At 38.8% G+C, this 14,053-nt stretch overlaps 1 protein-coding gene across 2 annotated transcripts; it reads right to left on the bottom strand.

The window, feature by feature from the left end:
* Positions 1–6,088: 6,088 nt before the first annotated feature.
* Positions 6,089–8,640, bottom strand: mibp2 (muscle-specific beta 1 integrin binding protein 2). Of its 2 annotated transcripts, XM_031306340.2 has the most exons (8): positions 8,372–8,640; positions 7,619–7,709; positions 7,358–7,406; positions 6,969–7,158; positions 6,802–6,873; positions 6,607–6,713; positions 6,421–6,515; positions 6,089–6,341 (listed from the first exon to the last, which is right to left on the bottom strand). In XM_031306340.2, the coding sequence occupies exons 1-7, from the start codon at positions 8,395–8,397 to the stop codon at positions 6,430–6,432; spliced, it is 621 nt and encodes a 206-aa protein (XP_031162200.1). In that variant the 5' UTR covers positions 8,398–8,640; the 3' UTR covers positions 6,089–6,341; positions 6,421–6,429. The 2 variants fall into 2 exon arrangements, with proteins under 2 accessions (XP_031162200.1, XP_031162201.1); XM_031306341.1 differs by lacking the exons at positions 7,358–7,406; positions 8,372–8,640.
* Positions 8,641–14,053: the final 5,413 nt, after the last annotated feature.

Raw genomic sequence — 14,053 nt, 5'->3', positions numbered from 1 at the left:
TCATGATCTGCTCTGAATCAGTTATTACTTTGATTGAATAGGGATGAGGCTTCAAAGATAGACAGCTCAGAGAAGCAGTGGTTTCCGAGGCTAGGCTCTACTCCTCCAAGCATTTGGTTTTAACTTGTCTCTGCTTTTAGAAACTTGGCCGTCGGGGAAAACACAAACCCCCACTTTCACCAAAACCACAAGCGAGTCACAGACACGGAGCAGCAGATGATGATGTTGTATAGTGGACGGCCTTCCTGTCTAAGTAAACAGTAAATCAGACGGGTGAGGAGTGGGAGGCTGTGGTCTGCTTCAGACTGGTAGCACCAGGCCTCACCCAGACCAACCATAACAGGATATGGTCCTCGGGCCCACGCTGAGGATGGTTGCATCATGTTATTATTTCCCTCAGGTTTTACCATTTTGTTGGCGTGTAGTAGTATTCATGCACGCTGTGTACCATGTGAAGAGCTGGGTTGAAAGTTCTGGAAAACATATCTCTGTGTGGTGTTTCTGACCAAAGTGACAGTGAATGAGGTTACTTTCCCTTCTCAACCAGGTCTTATATAACTCTACATACGCAAGTCTGGATAAGTGGGCATGGAGACATTAGTAATTAGGTTTCTCTGACTCAACAGATGGTACAGAGTAGATATTTAAGCATACAAGTTTTCTATGTAACCACCACATCTTTCCCAAACAAAACATTTACATTTATTTAGATAGTATACATTGATAGAATTAACTAAATATATTAACCCAAGCACAGTTTTGACAGTTTAAAGTGTGTTTTGCTTCAGTGTTTGTATTCTATGGTACTTCCACTCCACTAAATTTTAGTGGGAGATTCTACATATTATTACAGTACACAACATTTATCTGACAGTTAGTTTCTTTGCAGATAAAGATTTCCTACACAAAACATATGATCAGCTTATAAAATAATATATGTGTATATAATTAACCTGACAATATATAAAGTAGTTAAAATGGCTTCATCTTGGCATGGAGCTTGTTTTATGTTCTTTATATACAGTTGGGTATTTTTTTACTCAGTGGTTCCCAATCTAGGGGTCACAGGATAAACCTGATGGGTTGTGGTAGGATGCACACATTTGTTTTTTTTCTCGACTTTTTCCTAATCTTTGCATTTTTGTGAAATATAATTATATGACAATTGTACCTCTTTCAACTTCAAAGAGTAATTTACATAAAACCATCTGAGACGTTTAGAAGGGAAATGTCTCTGGTGAAACTGCAAACTATAGAACCACTGGTCCCACCTTAAAGGTGGAATAAGTAGGACTTGTCAGGTGTGATTTGTAAGCACACAAACATACAAAGTTGCTCAACGAGTGTTACGGTGCTCGCCAACGGGGAAAGCCAATCCCAGATTCACTCTCGTTTTGGAACAAGCTTTGTCCGCTTGGCATTTCACCTCACTATATTTGCGTTTTTTTCCACACTGTGTCCACCATTTTCATAGCTTCCTCTTGGATGCATGCTTACAATTTGGCACCTTGTTCCTACTTTGTTATAGAGGTTGATGCCCAAAAACGCCCAGATCACAGCAAAATAAAAAACAAATACAGGCAGAGGCAGGGTCTCTGCGGATACAGACACCGCCACACACTTCTAACTTCTAAAAAATCCTACTCAATGTACCTTTTTTGAATGTCAAATCTTAATCTGGAGAACAATTATTAACTGCAGCTGTCAAATAAATGTAGTCGAGTGAAAAGTACAATATTTTATTCTCAAGTGTATGACAGAACATGGAAATACACAAGTAAAGTAGGCCTACCTGAGAACAGTAGCCTACTTGGGTAAATGTACTTGCTTTCCACCACTGATAAAATCACAAAATGAATGAAATAATAAAAGTCTTGAAATGTGATTTTGACAAAGGGCCCCTCTCCAAGGAGGGCCTCGAGTTTGTTTATTGTGCTTTTGTGTATTTATTTGTACAATACCAAAATAGATTAAATTGTAAAAAGTATGTACTAAAGTAGGACCTACCTTTAAGCTCTTATCACATCAGTGCTGTCATGCTTTAAATATTGTGCTTTAGTGATGCATTTTCAAACACACTTTCAATTAAATCAGTACAAAGCAATAACGCCTGGAGTTCTAAATTGCTTTTTATATGTTAATAGTTTAGTAGCAATAATCCAATAATAAAATATAGCCTATGTAAATACAACATGTGCCACTATTAACACCTCAGTGTATTGACCTTATAATGCTCCAGCACTAAAATGAAAACAAACTTATTTAACTTAATTTCAGTCAAAAAACTTAAATGCACTCTAACTTGCAACTGATTTCTTTTTTTCTTTTCTTTTTTAAGTAAAGGGGCTAAATACTTCTTCCACCACCTCTGTGCTGCAGAAACAGCCGTGAATTGTGTACAATTTAAGTGTCTATTGTCATGTACGGGTTACAGAGTGTCTTGTTGTGTCTGCGCTGTGGTCAGGCCAGTTCCACTCAGTGTAAACACAGACAGAGCGGTTGAACCAAAGCTGTCCTCCCATCAGCCCCACAGGTGCGGTGTTAACCCTGCTCAGCTCACTGCCATGTCGTCTTTAGAGGGTTTTGTTTTAAAAAACAAGTCCTCACAGCATCTCTAATCGTCACAAAAGATTTTATGGCACGAGATGGCTGGTTTCATGGGCTCCCCTTAGACTGTAGTAAAAGCAGTAAATATAGAAACAACTCGTAGGCTGTAAAGGCTTTGAAAAGCAGAGGGCTGTGGTGTAGGGAAAAGGATGATTCGATTAGGCCCAAATTAATGTTCCCTGTACTTGTTGTTTTCTTTGGTCGGTTAACAGAAGGAAAAAAACAGGAGGAAACATCTTAAAGGACGCATTGCAAAGCTGTGAGCAAGACAAATAAATTGTTTTCAGACAAGCGGCCACAGAGTCTCAGTCACCTCTGCCGCCGGGATGGTTAGTGGTTGCACGGCCGTGTCCTGTCTGCCATGTGTGAGGTGGAGATGTGATAATCCAAACCTTAACTGTATGGAGTTAGAGGTCTGAAGGGAGGATTTATAGTGTTGTTTATATGGTCTATTTGAGTCAACCACAGCAGACTGTTGCTTCCTCTGCTTTTTGGATGCACTGTGGAGAGGTGTATAGGGGGAGACGGAGCAAGAGACGGGCACAGACACACGTACACCCATACAGACAGAAGGACAGACAGACACACACACACATGTGCTCACATACACAAACAAGATCCAGTAAGAGCCAGTACTGCAACTCTCATAACAATGTGGTGGTTGGTGCGGTTTAGAAAACAGGTTTGTTGTAGTCCGGAGGCAGTATTGGTGTCAGAAGACGATATCCTATCGCCACGGTGCTATTCATCCATGAAATATTGTATTTGAGGACAATGAGTTCACAGTAACCTAGTTCATGCAAGCTAAGACCCACTGTACTGAAAGAATACAATCTTAGGTTAAAAACCTAAAACTTTTTTAAATCTTTCTAAACATTTTGAGTTGTCCCTGTCCATTACACTGCTGTGTAGAGACAAGACACAGAAAGGTAAAGTATTAAATAAGGAGAGGTCAGTAAAACATATGCAGCCATGATCTTTTTTTCAAGGGAGGCCATACCAACAGCAGTCAAGCTTACATAACTGCTTATCTCTCCCATTCAAGTCCAGACTGACCAGCTTTCACACATTGTTAAGAAACGCCCATTTTAAAATGAGTTAGCAACCCTTAGAGGAAAATAACACCATCTCCAAAAGATTTCTGATGTACAAGTTAAAATATTGTGAGTTACTAGTAAAATGTTGACCCACATGAGGATGTCGTCACACAGAATACCTGCTTTTGAACACTGAAAAATTGATATGTCTGTTTGTGACTTTGCAAAAAGTCACACAAAGTTAAACTTTCCACCTTTCCACATTTGATCCAAGCTAATTAATTGCATTGTTAGCAAATGGGATAAAGTATGTTAGTGTTTGTTGAGTTCAAAACTAAAGTAGGCTGCAGGAAATTCCTAACATGATTGTAATAGGAAATCCCACTCACTATCTCTCTCCCTTGATACATTTGAACATACTAGTCGCCTGAACTACTTAAAATCAATCCTCCATACAACGTACCATGACCTGAATTTACATCCTGAGCTTGAATGGTAGCAAGTAAAGAATATTCTGGAGTTTAAATGACATATATTGTTTTTTTAGCTCGTGTTTTAGAGCTGATGCAGCTCATTGAAACAGGCTACACCGGAGGAGCTGGAAGTTCATAGCACATTTATGTGTGTGAGGACTCGCAGGTATGTTGTAATGTAAAGGTACCAGAGAGGACATGGGTGGACTAGATAATGATAAGTTATTTAAGGCAAGAAATGCATAAATATGACACTAAAACCTCAAGTATAAACTAAATAACTCAAAACTGAAAAGCGCATTGAAAAAACATGTTTTTTGAGGACAGATGTTTGCTGCCTGTATATGTCCGAGCAGTTGCTACAGAGACACTGGTGTCACTAATCATGCTGTCTGTCTGGAACTAGAGGAAACTAAGAGCTACTTTGTGCTGTGAGTAATACAACACGTGCTCTCTTTGTCAGAACTCTATTTGTCCTGCATGCAGTGTAGCCTAACATCAACATTTGAGGATTGTTTTTATTCCAGAATGACACTGCAGTGGGAAAACAGTGACTGTTAAATGAAAAGAGGCAATAGCAAAAAATATGGGGTTTGTTTTCAAAGCCAGGCTAGTTCAATTAGATTGAGATTTATTAGATTTTTATTTTCTACTAAAATGAATACATAACATAAGGAAACTGATCTTTTAAGCTGTTAACTATAACACACATCAGCAAGAACCCTCATGCAGAACTACAAAGGGGGGAAAATGATTTCTTCTATGTGGACCAAGAGGGGTACAGCTCTGACCTACTTCAATACATGTCTATAGTAACATTACATAAGTGTGCTTTTTACAGTAGAGTGAAGAAAGGCCAGAGTAGTGTGAAGAAAGACCAGTTAGTTCCCTCAGAAGGGACTGACACACCCATGACTTCTGTGGATATTTAATTTAGATTTTATGAGCTGGATTTTTCCATTACAGAAAAACAAATGCCGTACTACACACATGCACAATAATAATGCATGGCCCTAATACATTATGGCATGTGCATAATTACACTAACTTATTTTTGTTAGAAACTTGTTCTACTTATGAAGGCAAAGATGAAAATATGGCTTTAGCTTTTAATTATTAATATATTGTATTACATTTTTACATAGTGTGTATATACACATACAACCATAGGAATATACAGATTTAATACAGTGTGTCTGTAATAAAAAAACACATCAAGCAGTGTTTGCATCTAAGGTTACCACAGCTTTATGGAGAATCTAACATGGTTAAGTTATTTATTGCAACTGGATGAAAGCATCTCTTAGAATTAATGTCTTTGCTTATGGGATTAAACCACTGCTCTAAAAACACCCTCAAACAAAGGTTGGTGTGGGGTTGAAATTGGGTTTGTCCACCATATTTTTCCCACTTGCATCTAATGATGCTACTTTCCTGCCCAGCTTGGCTTATCTTCACATCAACCCAGTACACAAGGTACCAGTTTATGGAACACTAAACAAAACATATAGCTTGGACCAATGATTATTTTCCCTACATATAGGACTTAATATAAAATGCATGTTCTTCCATTAAGTGACATGATCTACATTATAAAGTTATAATATAAAACAAGCAAACTTTGTAGTAGTTTATTCTGAATGTAACACTTCCATGGAATAGCCCAAGTGTGTCTGAATTTAGATAAGGGTTGTGCTCTAGAACTGAAGTCACAAGGTTCAACCTTGTGATTCCACTTATCACTTACCAACTGCTGCCTGGGAGCAAGATAGCGAAAGCCGTCTGCTCACTGCGCTTAACAGCTACCCAGGGCTGTAATTATTAAAATGGGGGGACTATATTTGACAACAATTTACAAATGTATGCTTCACACATGCCAAGACTACTCTGAATACATTTTGAAGGGGTTTGTAATACCTTCAGTGTAAGAGCTGGTCACTCTTACAAATAAAAATCAGTAAAGCACAAAAGTTGGCAGGATGAACATTTATTGACATAAGTGCAACCATCCTCTGAACATATCCATCAACACTTTGGAGTGTAGGCTGTAACAAAGCAATAAATATGGTAGATATAAAAACATGCCAGCATTTGATGCCATCAGTTAAAACATTTACAAAAAAATCATAGCAGTCAGCTAAATGAGCTGCCAGGTAGAAACTTAAGGCAAGGTGGTGGTCTGCTTGCAGGCTGAGTATATGCTCCTTTTAGCCGATCGTATGACCTGCAATACAGAAAAACAATCAGAAACTCACATTTGGATACAAAGATTTGATAACAGGACAGTCAAATGAATTGTTTACCTTTGTTTGTTAAAGAGACTTCTGGATATTATTCAGGATGTCGCCGTAGACAAAGTTGAACAGCTGTTCCTTTGACTTGGTTCCATCTAGCTGCACTGTAATAGCAAACACATTTAAATCAAATACATAGGAGAAACTTGAAATCATTAAAACATGATAATTAAGTGACATAATGCCCACACTTACAGACATCAACATCTGTTGACTCCATGATGTTCTTGTGTTTCAAATACATGGGCCAGACATGGCCATCGAATAGGCCGGGGGGGTCTGGCACCGTGTAGTTCCTAGAGCTGCAGAGCGACACACAAATTAATAAAAAACAGCAGACAAGACTATAAACACGAGTTAAGAACAGTGTCTGAACACTGAAGAACTTACCACCTCCTCTTTTTGCATTCTTCATATGGGATGGAAATAAAGTAACGTTGGTTCAGCACGTCGATCAATGGTCTGCAAGGTAAGAGACATGTCAAGGCCTACTGGTCCCATTTCTTTTACAGTGAGAAACACATATGAACAGAAATGTAATGAACACAAATTCTTACCCGTAGGTGTAAAGCAGAAAGCCCTCCACAATAAGGATGTGAGTCTCCTCCTCTTCCTTTTGGTCAGACTTTGGGACGATCTCAGTATCCAGGGTGTTATTGACGCCATGAGACTTCTCAAACTTCACTGGGTTGTCCAACCATGCATAGATAGTACTCATCATGGCGTCCATGTCCAGAGCAGTAAGGACTGAAGAGCAAAGTGGGGAGAGAGGATGGAAGGAGAAGCGAATAGAAAATTGCAGAAAAGCGTGTAAGAAACATGTTCAAATGTTCAGGTTTGTCTTTATTGCATGCAGTTTAGAAATGTCACAATGTTACAGCAGGATCAAACACACAAAATGCACACAGACACACACTCAAACCCTTTCATAAAAACCCAGGCTTACCATCATACTGCTTAAAGCCATCTTCATCAACTTCAATCTGATCTTGGGGCTGAAACATACATGATAAGATGTACCCAGGTACATTCCACTAGAGCTACACTCTGCTATATGGAAGGCTCTGATAGTGTTTTTACTCTAATCAAACAGTATGTAGTAACACAGGCAGCAAAAGTGTTGCCACCCAACAAACTTGTTACTCAGAGCAATACCTTTGGTTGGCTATTTCCAAAATTCAAAGACAGATGTGTGCACGTGGCTCACCTTGAAGAAGTCATCCTGATGTACCACACAACAGTTGGGCAGGTTCTTGATCAGTCGGTCGGTGAGGGTGGTTTTCCCTCCGTTTGTTACACTGAATGGGACGAAGCAATAAAAAGGCAATGAATGGTGGATGATGCAACCCACATAAAGAGTCGTAAAACAGATGAATGATTAGACCATCACATAAGATATTGTATCTGAAACATCTATTTGATAGAGCAGTTATAAAATACAATAAACATTTTCCACGTCAGGTAACGTTATGTTAAATATATTTAATTATCCATTATCGTTACATCCGATTAATCTTCACGGATTTTAACACGGGTTTTTAACCATGGACACCCATCTTCAGAGCAGTTTGTTGCACGTTAACATTTAACACAGTTAACAAGTATACACATTTAGTGGATTTTAAGTATATATACACACAAACATGTAAAAATAAAAAAGGGTGTGTCAAATGGACATGCGGCGAGTTTACTTTTATCTCTACTAGCTACATGCTCGGAAACGTTAGCTTTAGCTCTGTTTATTGACGGAAATTACCAGAGGAACTTAACGATAGTGCTAAAAGAAACACCGACAATTTTTAAACAAAAAAAAAATAGTAGTACAACAAAGAAAGAAGCAACAATTCAGCGGATGTCATGACCGCCCTCTCTCCACGTGTGCCGGGCTTTTGAGGCCTAGCAACTTAGATTAGCCAGCTAGCTTTGTTTAGCTACCGGTCATACATCCGTCGGAACTCACCCGCCGATGCCGATGATGTACTTCATGGTTTTGGATGGCTAAAAGGTCGTAGAAAGTCGCTGAGAGTTCAAAACGTCAGTAAACCGAACGGGAAGAAAGCTTAAAAAGAGAAGGTTGCAACAGGAAACGTCAACTACTTAATTCCTCCATGGCACTTGAGTTAAGTGGGTATGGCGAGAGCAGAGACAGAGGTGTCACTCGGACGCGGTGTATCACCGAGAGAGGGCCGTTAGCTCACTGTAGCTTCTACACATACTGAGGATAAGCGACGTGATTGGCTATTTAAACACATCGGGCTGCACAGAAAACCCACAACAGCCAATCAGGAACGAATGTTACCGCAGCTCCATCCCCCTTCCTCTCTCCGCCCACTCTACACCTTCTATGATGTAATCTTAATTTGTAATGCAAGAAAAAAAGGTACAAGTACAAGTAAGCACTAAGCAGTGGTTGAATATATTAGGTTTAAAATGCGAAACATAGCCTACTATAAGTTTATAAGAAATTATGTATTGCTATATTGCAAATCACCAAGCATTTTAGTTTAAAGTAGTTAGACTACAGCTCCACATGGACCTAGGCTACTACATTAAAACACTGCTTACATTAACATATAACTAAGCCTGTGAAAGGGACCACTCTTCAAAGCCACTCTTAATTTTTATACAAATACATTCTGTAGCAAAATATAGATTGAGTTAACATTGCAAAAACATCAAAGAGAATAGATATTTGCAGTTAATTGTTGGTAACATTTACCAAGTAATCTATAGAAAGAAAGGGCCTCTTTTGACCACTAGGACCTTAACAATGACAACAAGGGCAACTTTGCATTGTGGGTATGGTGTAGATGACCTGTCAGGGTTTCCCCCCTTATTATTTTTTTGATTATTTTAGTTGCATTCAGCAGTGTTATCAGCTACTCACTTAACCATAATACACACCAATACATACATAATATACAAGATAAGGCTGCCAGTACTGCCATAGAAAAGAGCTCATATTGAATAAGTGACACAAACAAAAGCAAAGAATAACGCGTCTTGACACACTCACATTGCTGTGGTGTTTATTTCACCAGCCTGCAGCTGACCTCTCTGCTGTGTTTTTCCAAATCAAATCCATGACACAGTTTCCTGAGGTTGTCCCAAAATATTACTTATGTTGGGGTTTACACCCTCAAGAACCTCAGCGATGAGGAGGAAGTCGCCAAGTGAAGTGGAATTTGTAGGATTTCTATTCATAGTGTGACTCAGCTTCATTCTGCCAATTTGGAGGAGATTTTCTTAAATTTCTTGATGTTTACAGCAATACAAAAGCTTTTTGTATTCATGGATTAGAATGGTATATTGTTTCAAGGGGGGGTCAAGTGGAGAGAAATACATTCTACTGCTACTAATAGGATGATATCAGTCAGGTTTACAAGACAGATTAACATTGTCCACCAAACTGTTGCCTTCTCATTTTGATACTTTGTGATACAATGACAATACTATCCCCTTTCAAAATGTGCCTCAGAGATTCTTGGAACTGAATGCTGAACGCTGAATGAACTCAATCAACTGAAACCCAAATCACGTTTTTAGACCTTTTTATCAATCCTTATTTTTGTTAATTCCCGTGCCTCATGATTTATTTTACACACACATGTATTGTCTGCTTTACACTTGCAACTCTAATACCCCATATCACCTTACAACATTTAAGTTACTAGTTAACCTGCGTGCATCTGACTATCATGTGTCTTTCAAGTTTGAACAAAGCAGTTTTAGTTTAGCACATTTGTATCTTAACTGTGTCCGATAGCTAAATGAATATCTAGAATATCAAAGGAAAGTTTTAATGTTGTATTATTCAGCAGTTGTAGGCTATAATTGGTGAGAGATACAATCCACTCTTGCCATGGGCGTAAAGTTGGGGGGGCCCTTCCCTATTTCCTACCCCCTATTCCGACGCCCTTGCTTGGACTACACCCATCTTCGAACTCTGCCTTCATTTTTGATCTAAGCTACACACCTGGAAAGTTTTGTGACTGCACCTTGCATAGTTATTTTCATATTCTTAAGTTTTCTTTGGTTTATGTTCTATGTTTCTCCTTTGGCCATCACAGTCAGGGTGTGGCTTTCATTCCCATGTGCTTCATCACGTTGCCTTTTATTGTACTGTAGTGGTGGTCATTTTTGACTGGGGCAGATATTACTAGACAGTACAGTATGAGCAAGTAAATGGTAGTGTAACATGGAAATGCGTTTATTCTACCACTGACCCTAACATGCAAGAACAAAACTAACTAGAAAATGCATTTCCTGCGGAAAATGCGTGGGAATGCTGAATAGCTGAATTGCTAAAGCTAAACTGGTTGAATAGCTTAAATCATTAAGAAGAAGTTGAAGTAGTGAGAATAGTTGAAAAAGTGGAAATCGTTTTAATACGTATGAATTTCATTAAAAAGTTAAAAGCTTATGCTAAACTGAACTGTTGGCTTCAAAAGTTGAATAATGACAAAACACGTAGAACATTGTGAGGTCTGAGTTCATTTTCTAACCGATAATCACTCACAAATGCAGAAATATGAAACAAATAGTACGAAAAATCTTAAAGCTCAAATGCACTACACGCTAAAAAATCAGGAAAATTGTTAGAGTTGGAAGCTAAACTGCATTAACCAAGTGAAGAGCTAAAATACATTTTAGAAAAGCTGGAAGCTAAACTGTAATACTGTCAAAAGTGGACGTTTCAATGAATTGACTAAGAAGACTTATTATCAGCCATATCCGTTGCATAGAACAAACAAGCAGAAAGAGAGAGAGAGAGGAAAAAGAGAGGAAAGATAAAACGAGAGGAAAAAAGAGAAAAGGAATCAACTTTCAATAGCATATATGTCAGTGGTAACACACCTTTGGAGCAAGTATGGGTTAAGTGTTTACTTCAGGGACACATTGATTGATGTACCTCAGTGTGTGTATATATGTGTGGCTGTGTGTGTGTGTGTGTGTGTGTGTGTGCGTATGTGTCTGTGTGTGTGTATATGTGTGTGTGTGCACGTGTGTGTGTGCACGTGTCTGTGTGTGTCTGTGGGCGTGTGTCTGTGTGTGTGTCTGTGTGCGTGTGTCTGTGTGTGTGTTTGTTTGTGTGTGTGCGTGTGTGTTTTGGTGTGTGTGTATATGTGTGTGTGTGCACGTGTGTGTGTGCACGTGTGTGTGTCTGTGTGTGTCTGTGGGCGTGTGTCTGTGTGTGTGTCTGTGTGCGTGTGTCTGTGTGTGTGTTTGTTTGTGTGTCTGCGTATGTGTTTTGGTGTGTGTATGTCTGTGTGCGTGTGTGTGTGTGTGTGTGTGTCTGTGTGCGTGTGTGTGTGTGTGTGTCTGTGTGTGTGTTTGTGTGTGTGTGTGTGTCTGCGTTTGTGTGTGCGTGTGTGTGTGTGTCTGTGTGCGTGTGTGTGTCTGTGTGTGTGTTTGTTTGTGTGTGTGTGTCTGTGTTTTTGTGTGTGTGTGTGTGTGTTTGTGTGTGTGTCTGTGTGTGTGTGTGTGTCTGCGTATGTGTGTTGGTGTGTGTGTGTGTGTATGTGTCTGTGTGCGTGTGTCTGTGTGTGTGTTTGTGTCTGTGTGTGTGTGTGTGTGTGTGTGTGTGTGTGTGTGTGTGTGTGTGTGTGTGTGTGTGTGTGTGTCTGTGTGTGTGTGTGTTTGTGTGTGTGTCTGTCTGTGTGTGTGTCTGCGTATGTGTGTGTGTTTTTGTGTTTTTTTTTGTGTGCGTGTTTGTGTGTGTGTGTCTGTGTGTTTGTGTCTGTTTGTGTGTTTGTGTGTGTGTGTGTGTGTGTGTGTGTCTGTGTGTGTGTTTTTTTGTGAGTGTGTGTGTTTGTGTGTGTGTGTGTGTGCTTGTGTCTGTGTGTGTGTGTGTGTGTGTGTGTGTTTGTGCGTGTGTGTGTGTGTCTGTTTGTGTGTCTGTGTGTGTGTCTGAATAGATAGACAGAAAGAGAGAGAGAAAGAGAGAGACAGACAGAGAAACAAACAGACAGACAGACGGACAGAGACAGACAGAAGTGGAACACTAAAGCTGTAGACTAATGTTCATATTACTGCCTGTAGTATTCAAGTCAACTGTCTGTGAAAGGGTTGTCATGGTAACGTATGACCAGTGAAAACACCCTTTGAAGTCTGTGATGAGATCTCTTTGATCTTTAATCAGGTTAACGACCGTGTCACCTGCTGAAACTGTCAGCTGGCCACACTGGAGCTGTTCAAAGACACAGAGCAAGCTCTCAAATAAAGCCTCAGACTGCTAAAACGATAAGTTCTATCGGTGAAATGATGTAATCGTGAGCACCACAAGACCTTTGTGAACGTATTGATGTAAAATTTATGTTGATAAACTTAAAAATGTGGGCATATCAGCGATTTAAAAAAGTGGTTCGCTCTGCGTTTCGCTGGGAAATGTGGAAGACTTTTAATATGGCAGTGGATGGAGGAAAATGTGGAACTGTCGTCATTTGGAAGCTCATCGAGCCAACAGTATAAGGCATATTGCAAAAGTGAGCACACTGTCTGAAACTAGACAAAAATACCTACGTTTTGATGTATAAATTGTGTATGACAAGTAGATATTGTGGGCGTGAGAGCAATTTATAGAGAGGGGACAAAGATTTTATTCCTAAGCTTCTGCACTCTAACGATGACATCATCCACTCTAGGACACGCAATACACACTCCATAGAAACGCAGAAAAATCCTGAAATGATCACTAAACTTAAACAGCTTTTTCACAAAAACTATAAAAGATATCAAACTGAAAAGCAATAGTTTAATACCTGAATATTTTGTGAACATTTTAAAGTTTGTTTGGCGTCTGTAGGTGAAAGTATGAAGGAGCTGAAAATTTTGGGAGCGGAAGAAGATTTGAAGGATTTGAAGCATGCTCTCATTCACTTCAATGTTAAAAAAACGTCATAAAAAGCTGAATATTTTAAAAAGTATAAATAGTAGAAAAAAAGTTGAAGAAGTCCCATCATTAGCTGAAAGAGCTGAACATTTTAAAAGTTGAATGGTTTTAATAGCTGAATGTATGCTGAAGTTACGGAGAGCCAAAAAACGTACGGAATAATAGAAATAAATAAGAACAGAACTAGAAAATGCATTTCCTGCGGAAAATGCGTGGGAATGCTGAATAACTGAATTGCTAACACTAAACTGGTTGAATAGCTTAAATCAGTGAGAAGAAGTTGAAGTAGTGAGAGCAGTTGAAACAGTGGAAATCGTTTTAATACGTATGAATTTCATTAAAAAGTTAAAAGCTTATGCTAAACTGAACTGTTGGCTTTAAAAGTTGAATAATGACAAAATAAGTAAAACATTGTGAGGTTTGAGTTTATTTTCTAACTGATAATCACTCACAAATGCAGAAATATGAAACAATAGTACGAAAAATCTTAAAGCTCAAATGCACTACACTGCTAAAAAATCAGGAAAATTGTTAGAGTTGGAAGCTAAACTGCATTACCCAAGTGAAGAGCTAAAATACATTGTTAGAAAAGCTTGAAGCTGAACTGTAATACTGTCAAAGATAAAGGTTTAAATGAATTACCTAAAACGGCTGAAAGAAGAAATACTTTGTATTATTATCAGACACTGCATACAACGAAAAAGCATCAATTTAGCTGATATGAGATGTGAAATATTAGGTGAAAAGAAT

Source organism: Sander lucioperca, chromosome 3 (genome assembly GCF_008315115.2).
Source record: "Sander lucioperca isolate FBNREF2018 chromosome 3, SLUC_FBN_1.2, whole genome shotgun sequence".
Classification (NCBI taxonomy): domain Eukaryota; kingdom Metazoa; phylum Chordata; class Actinopteri; order Perciformes; family Percidae; genus Sander; species Sander lucioperca.
The sequence above is the reverse complement of the archived record's forward strand: the minus strand, read 5'-3'. Positions and strand labels throughout refer to the sequence as shown.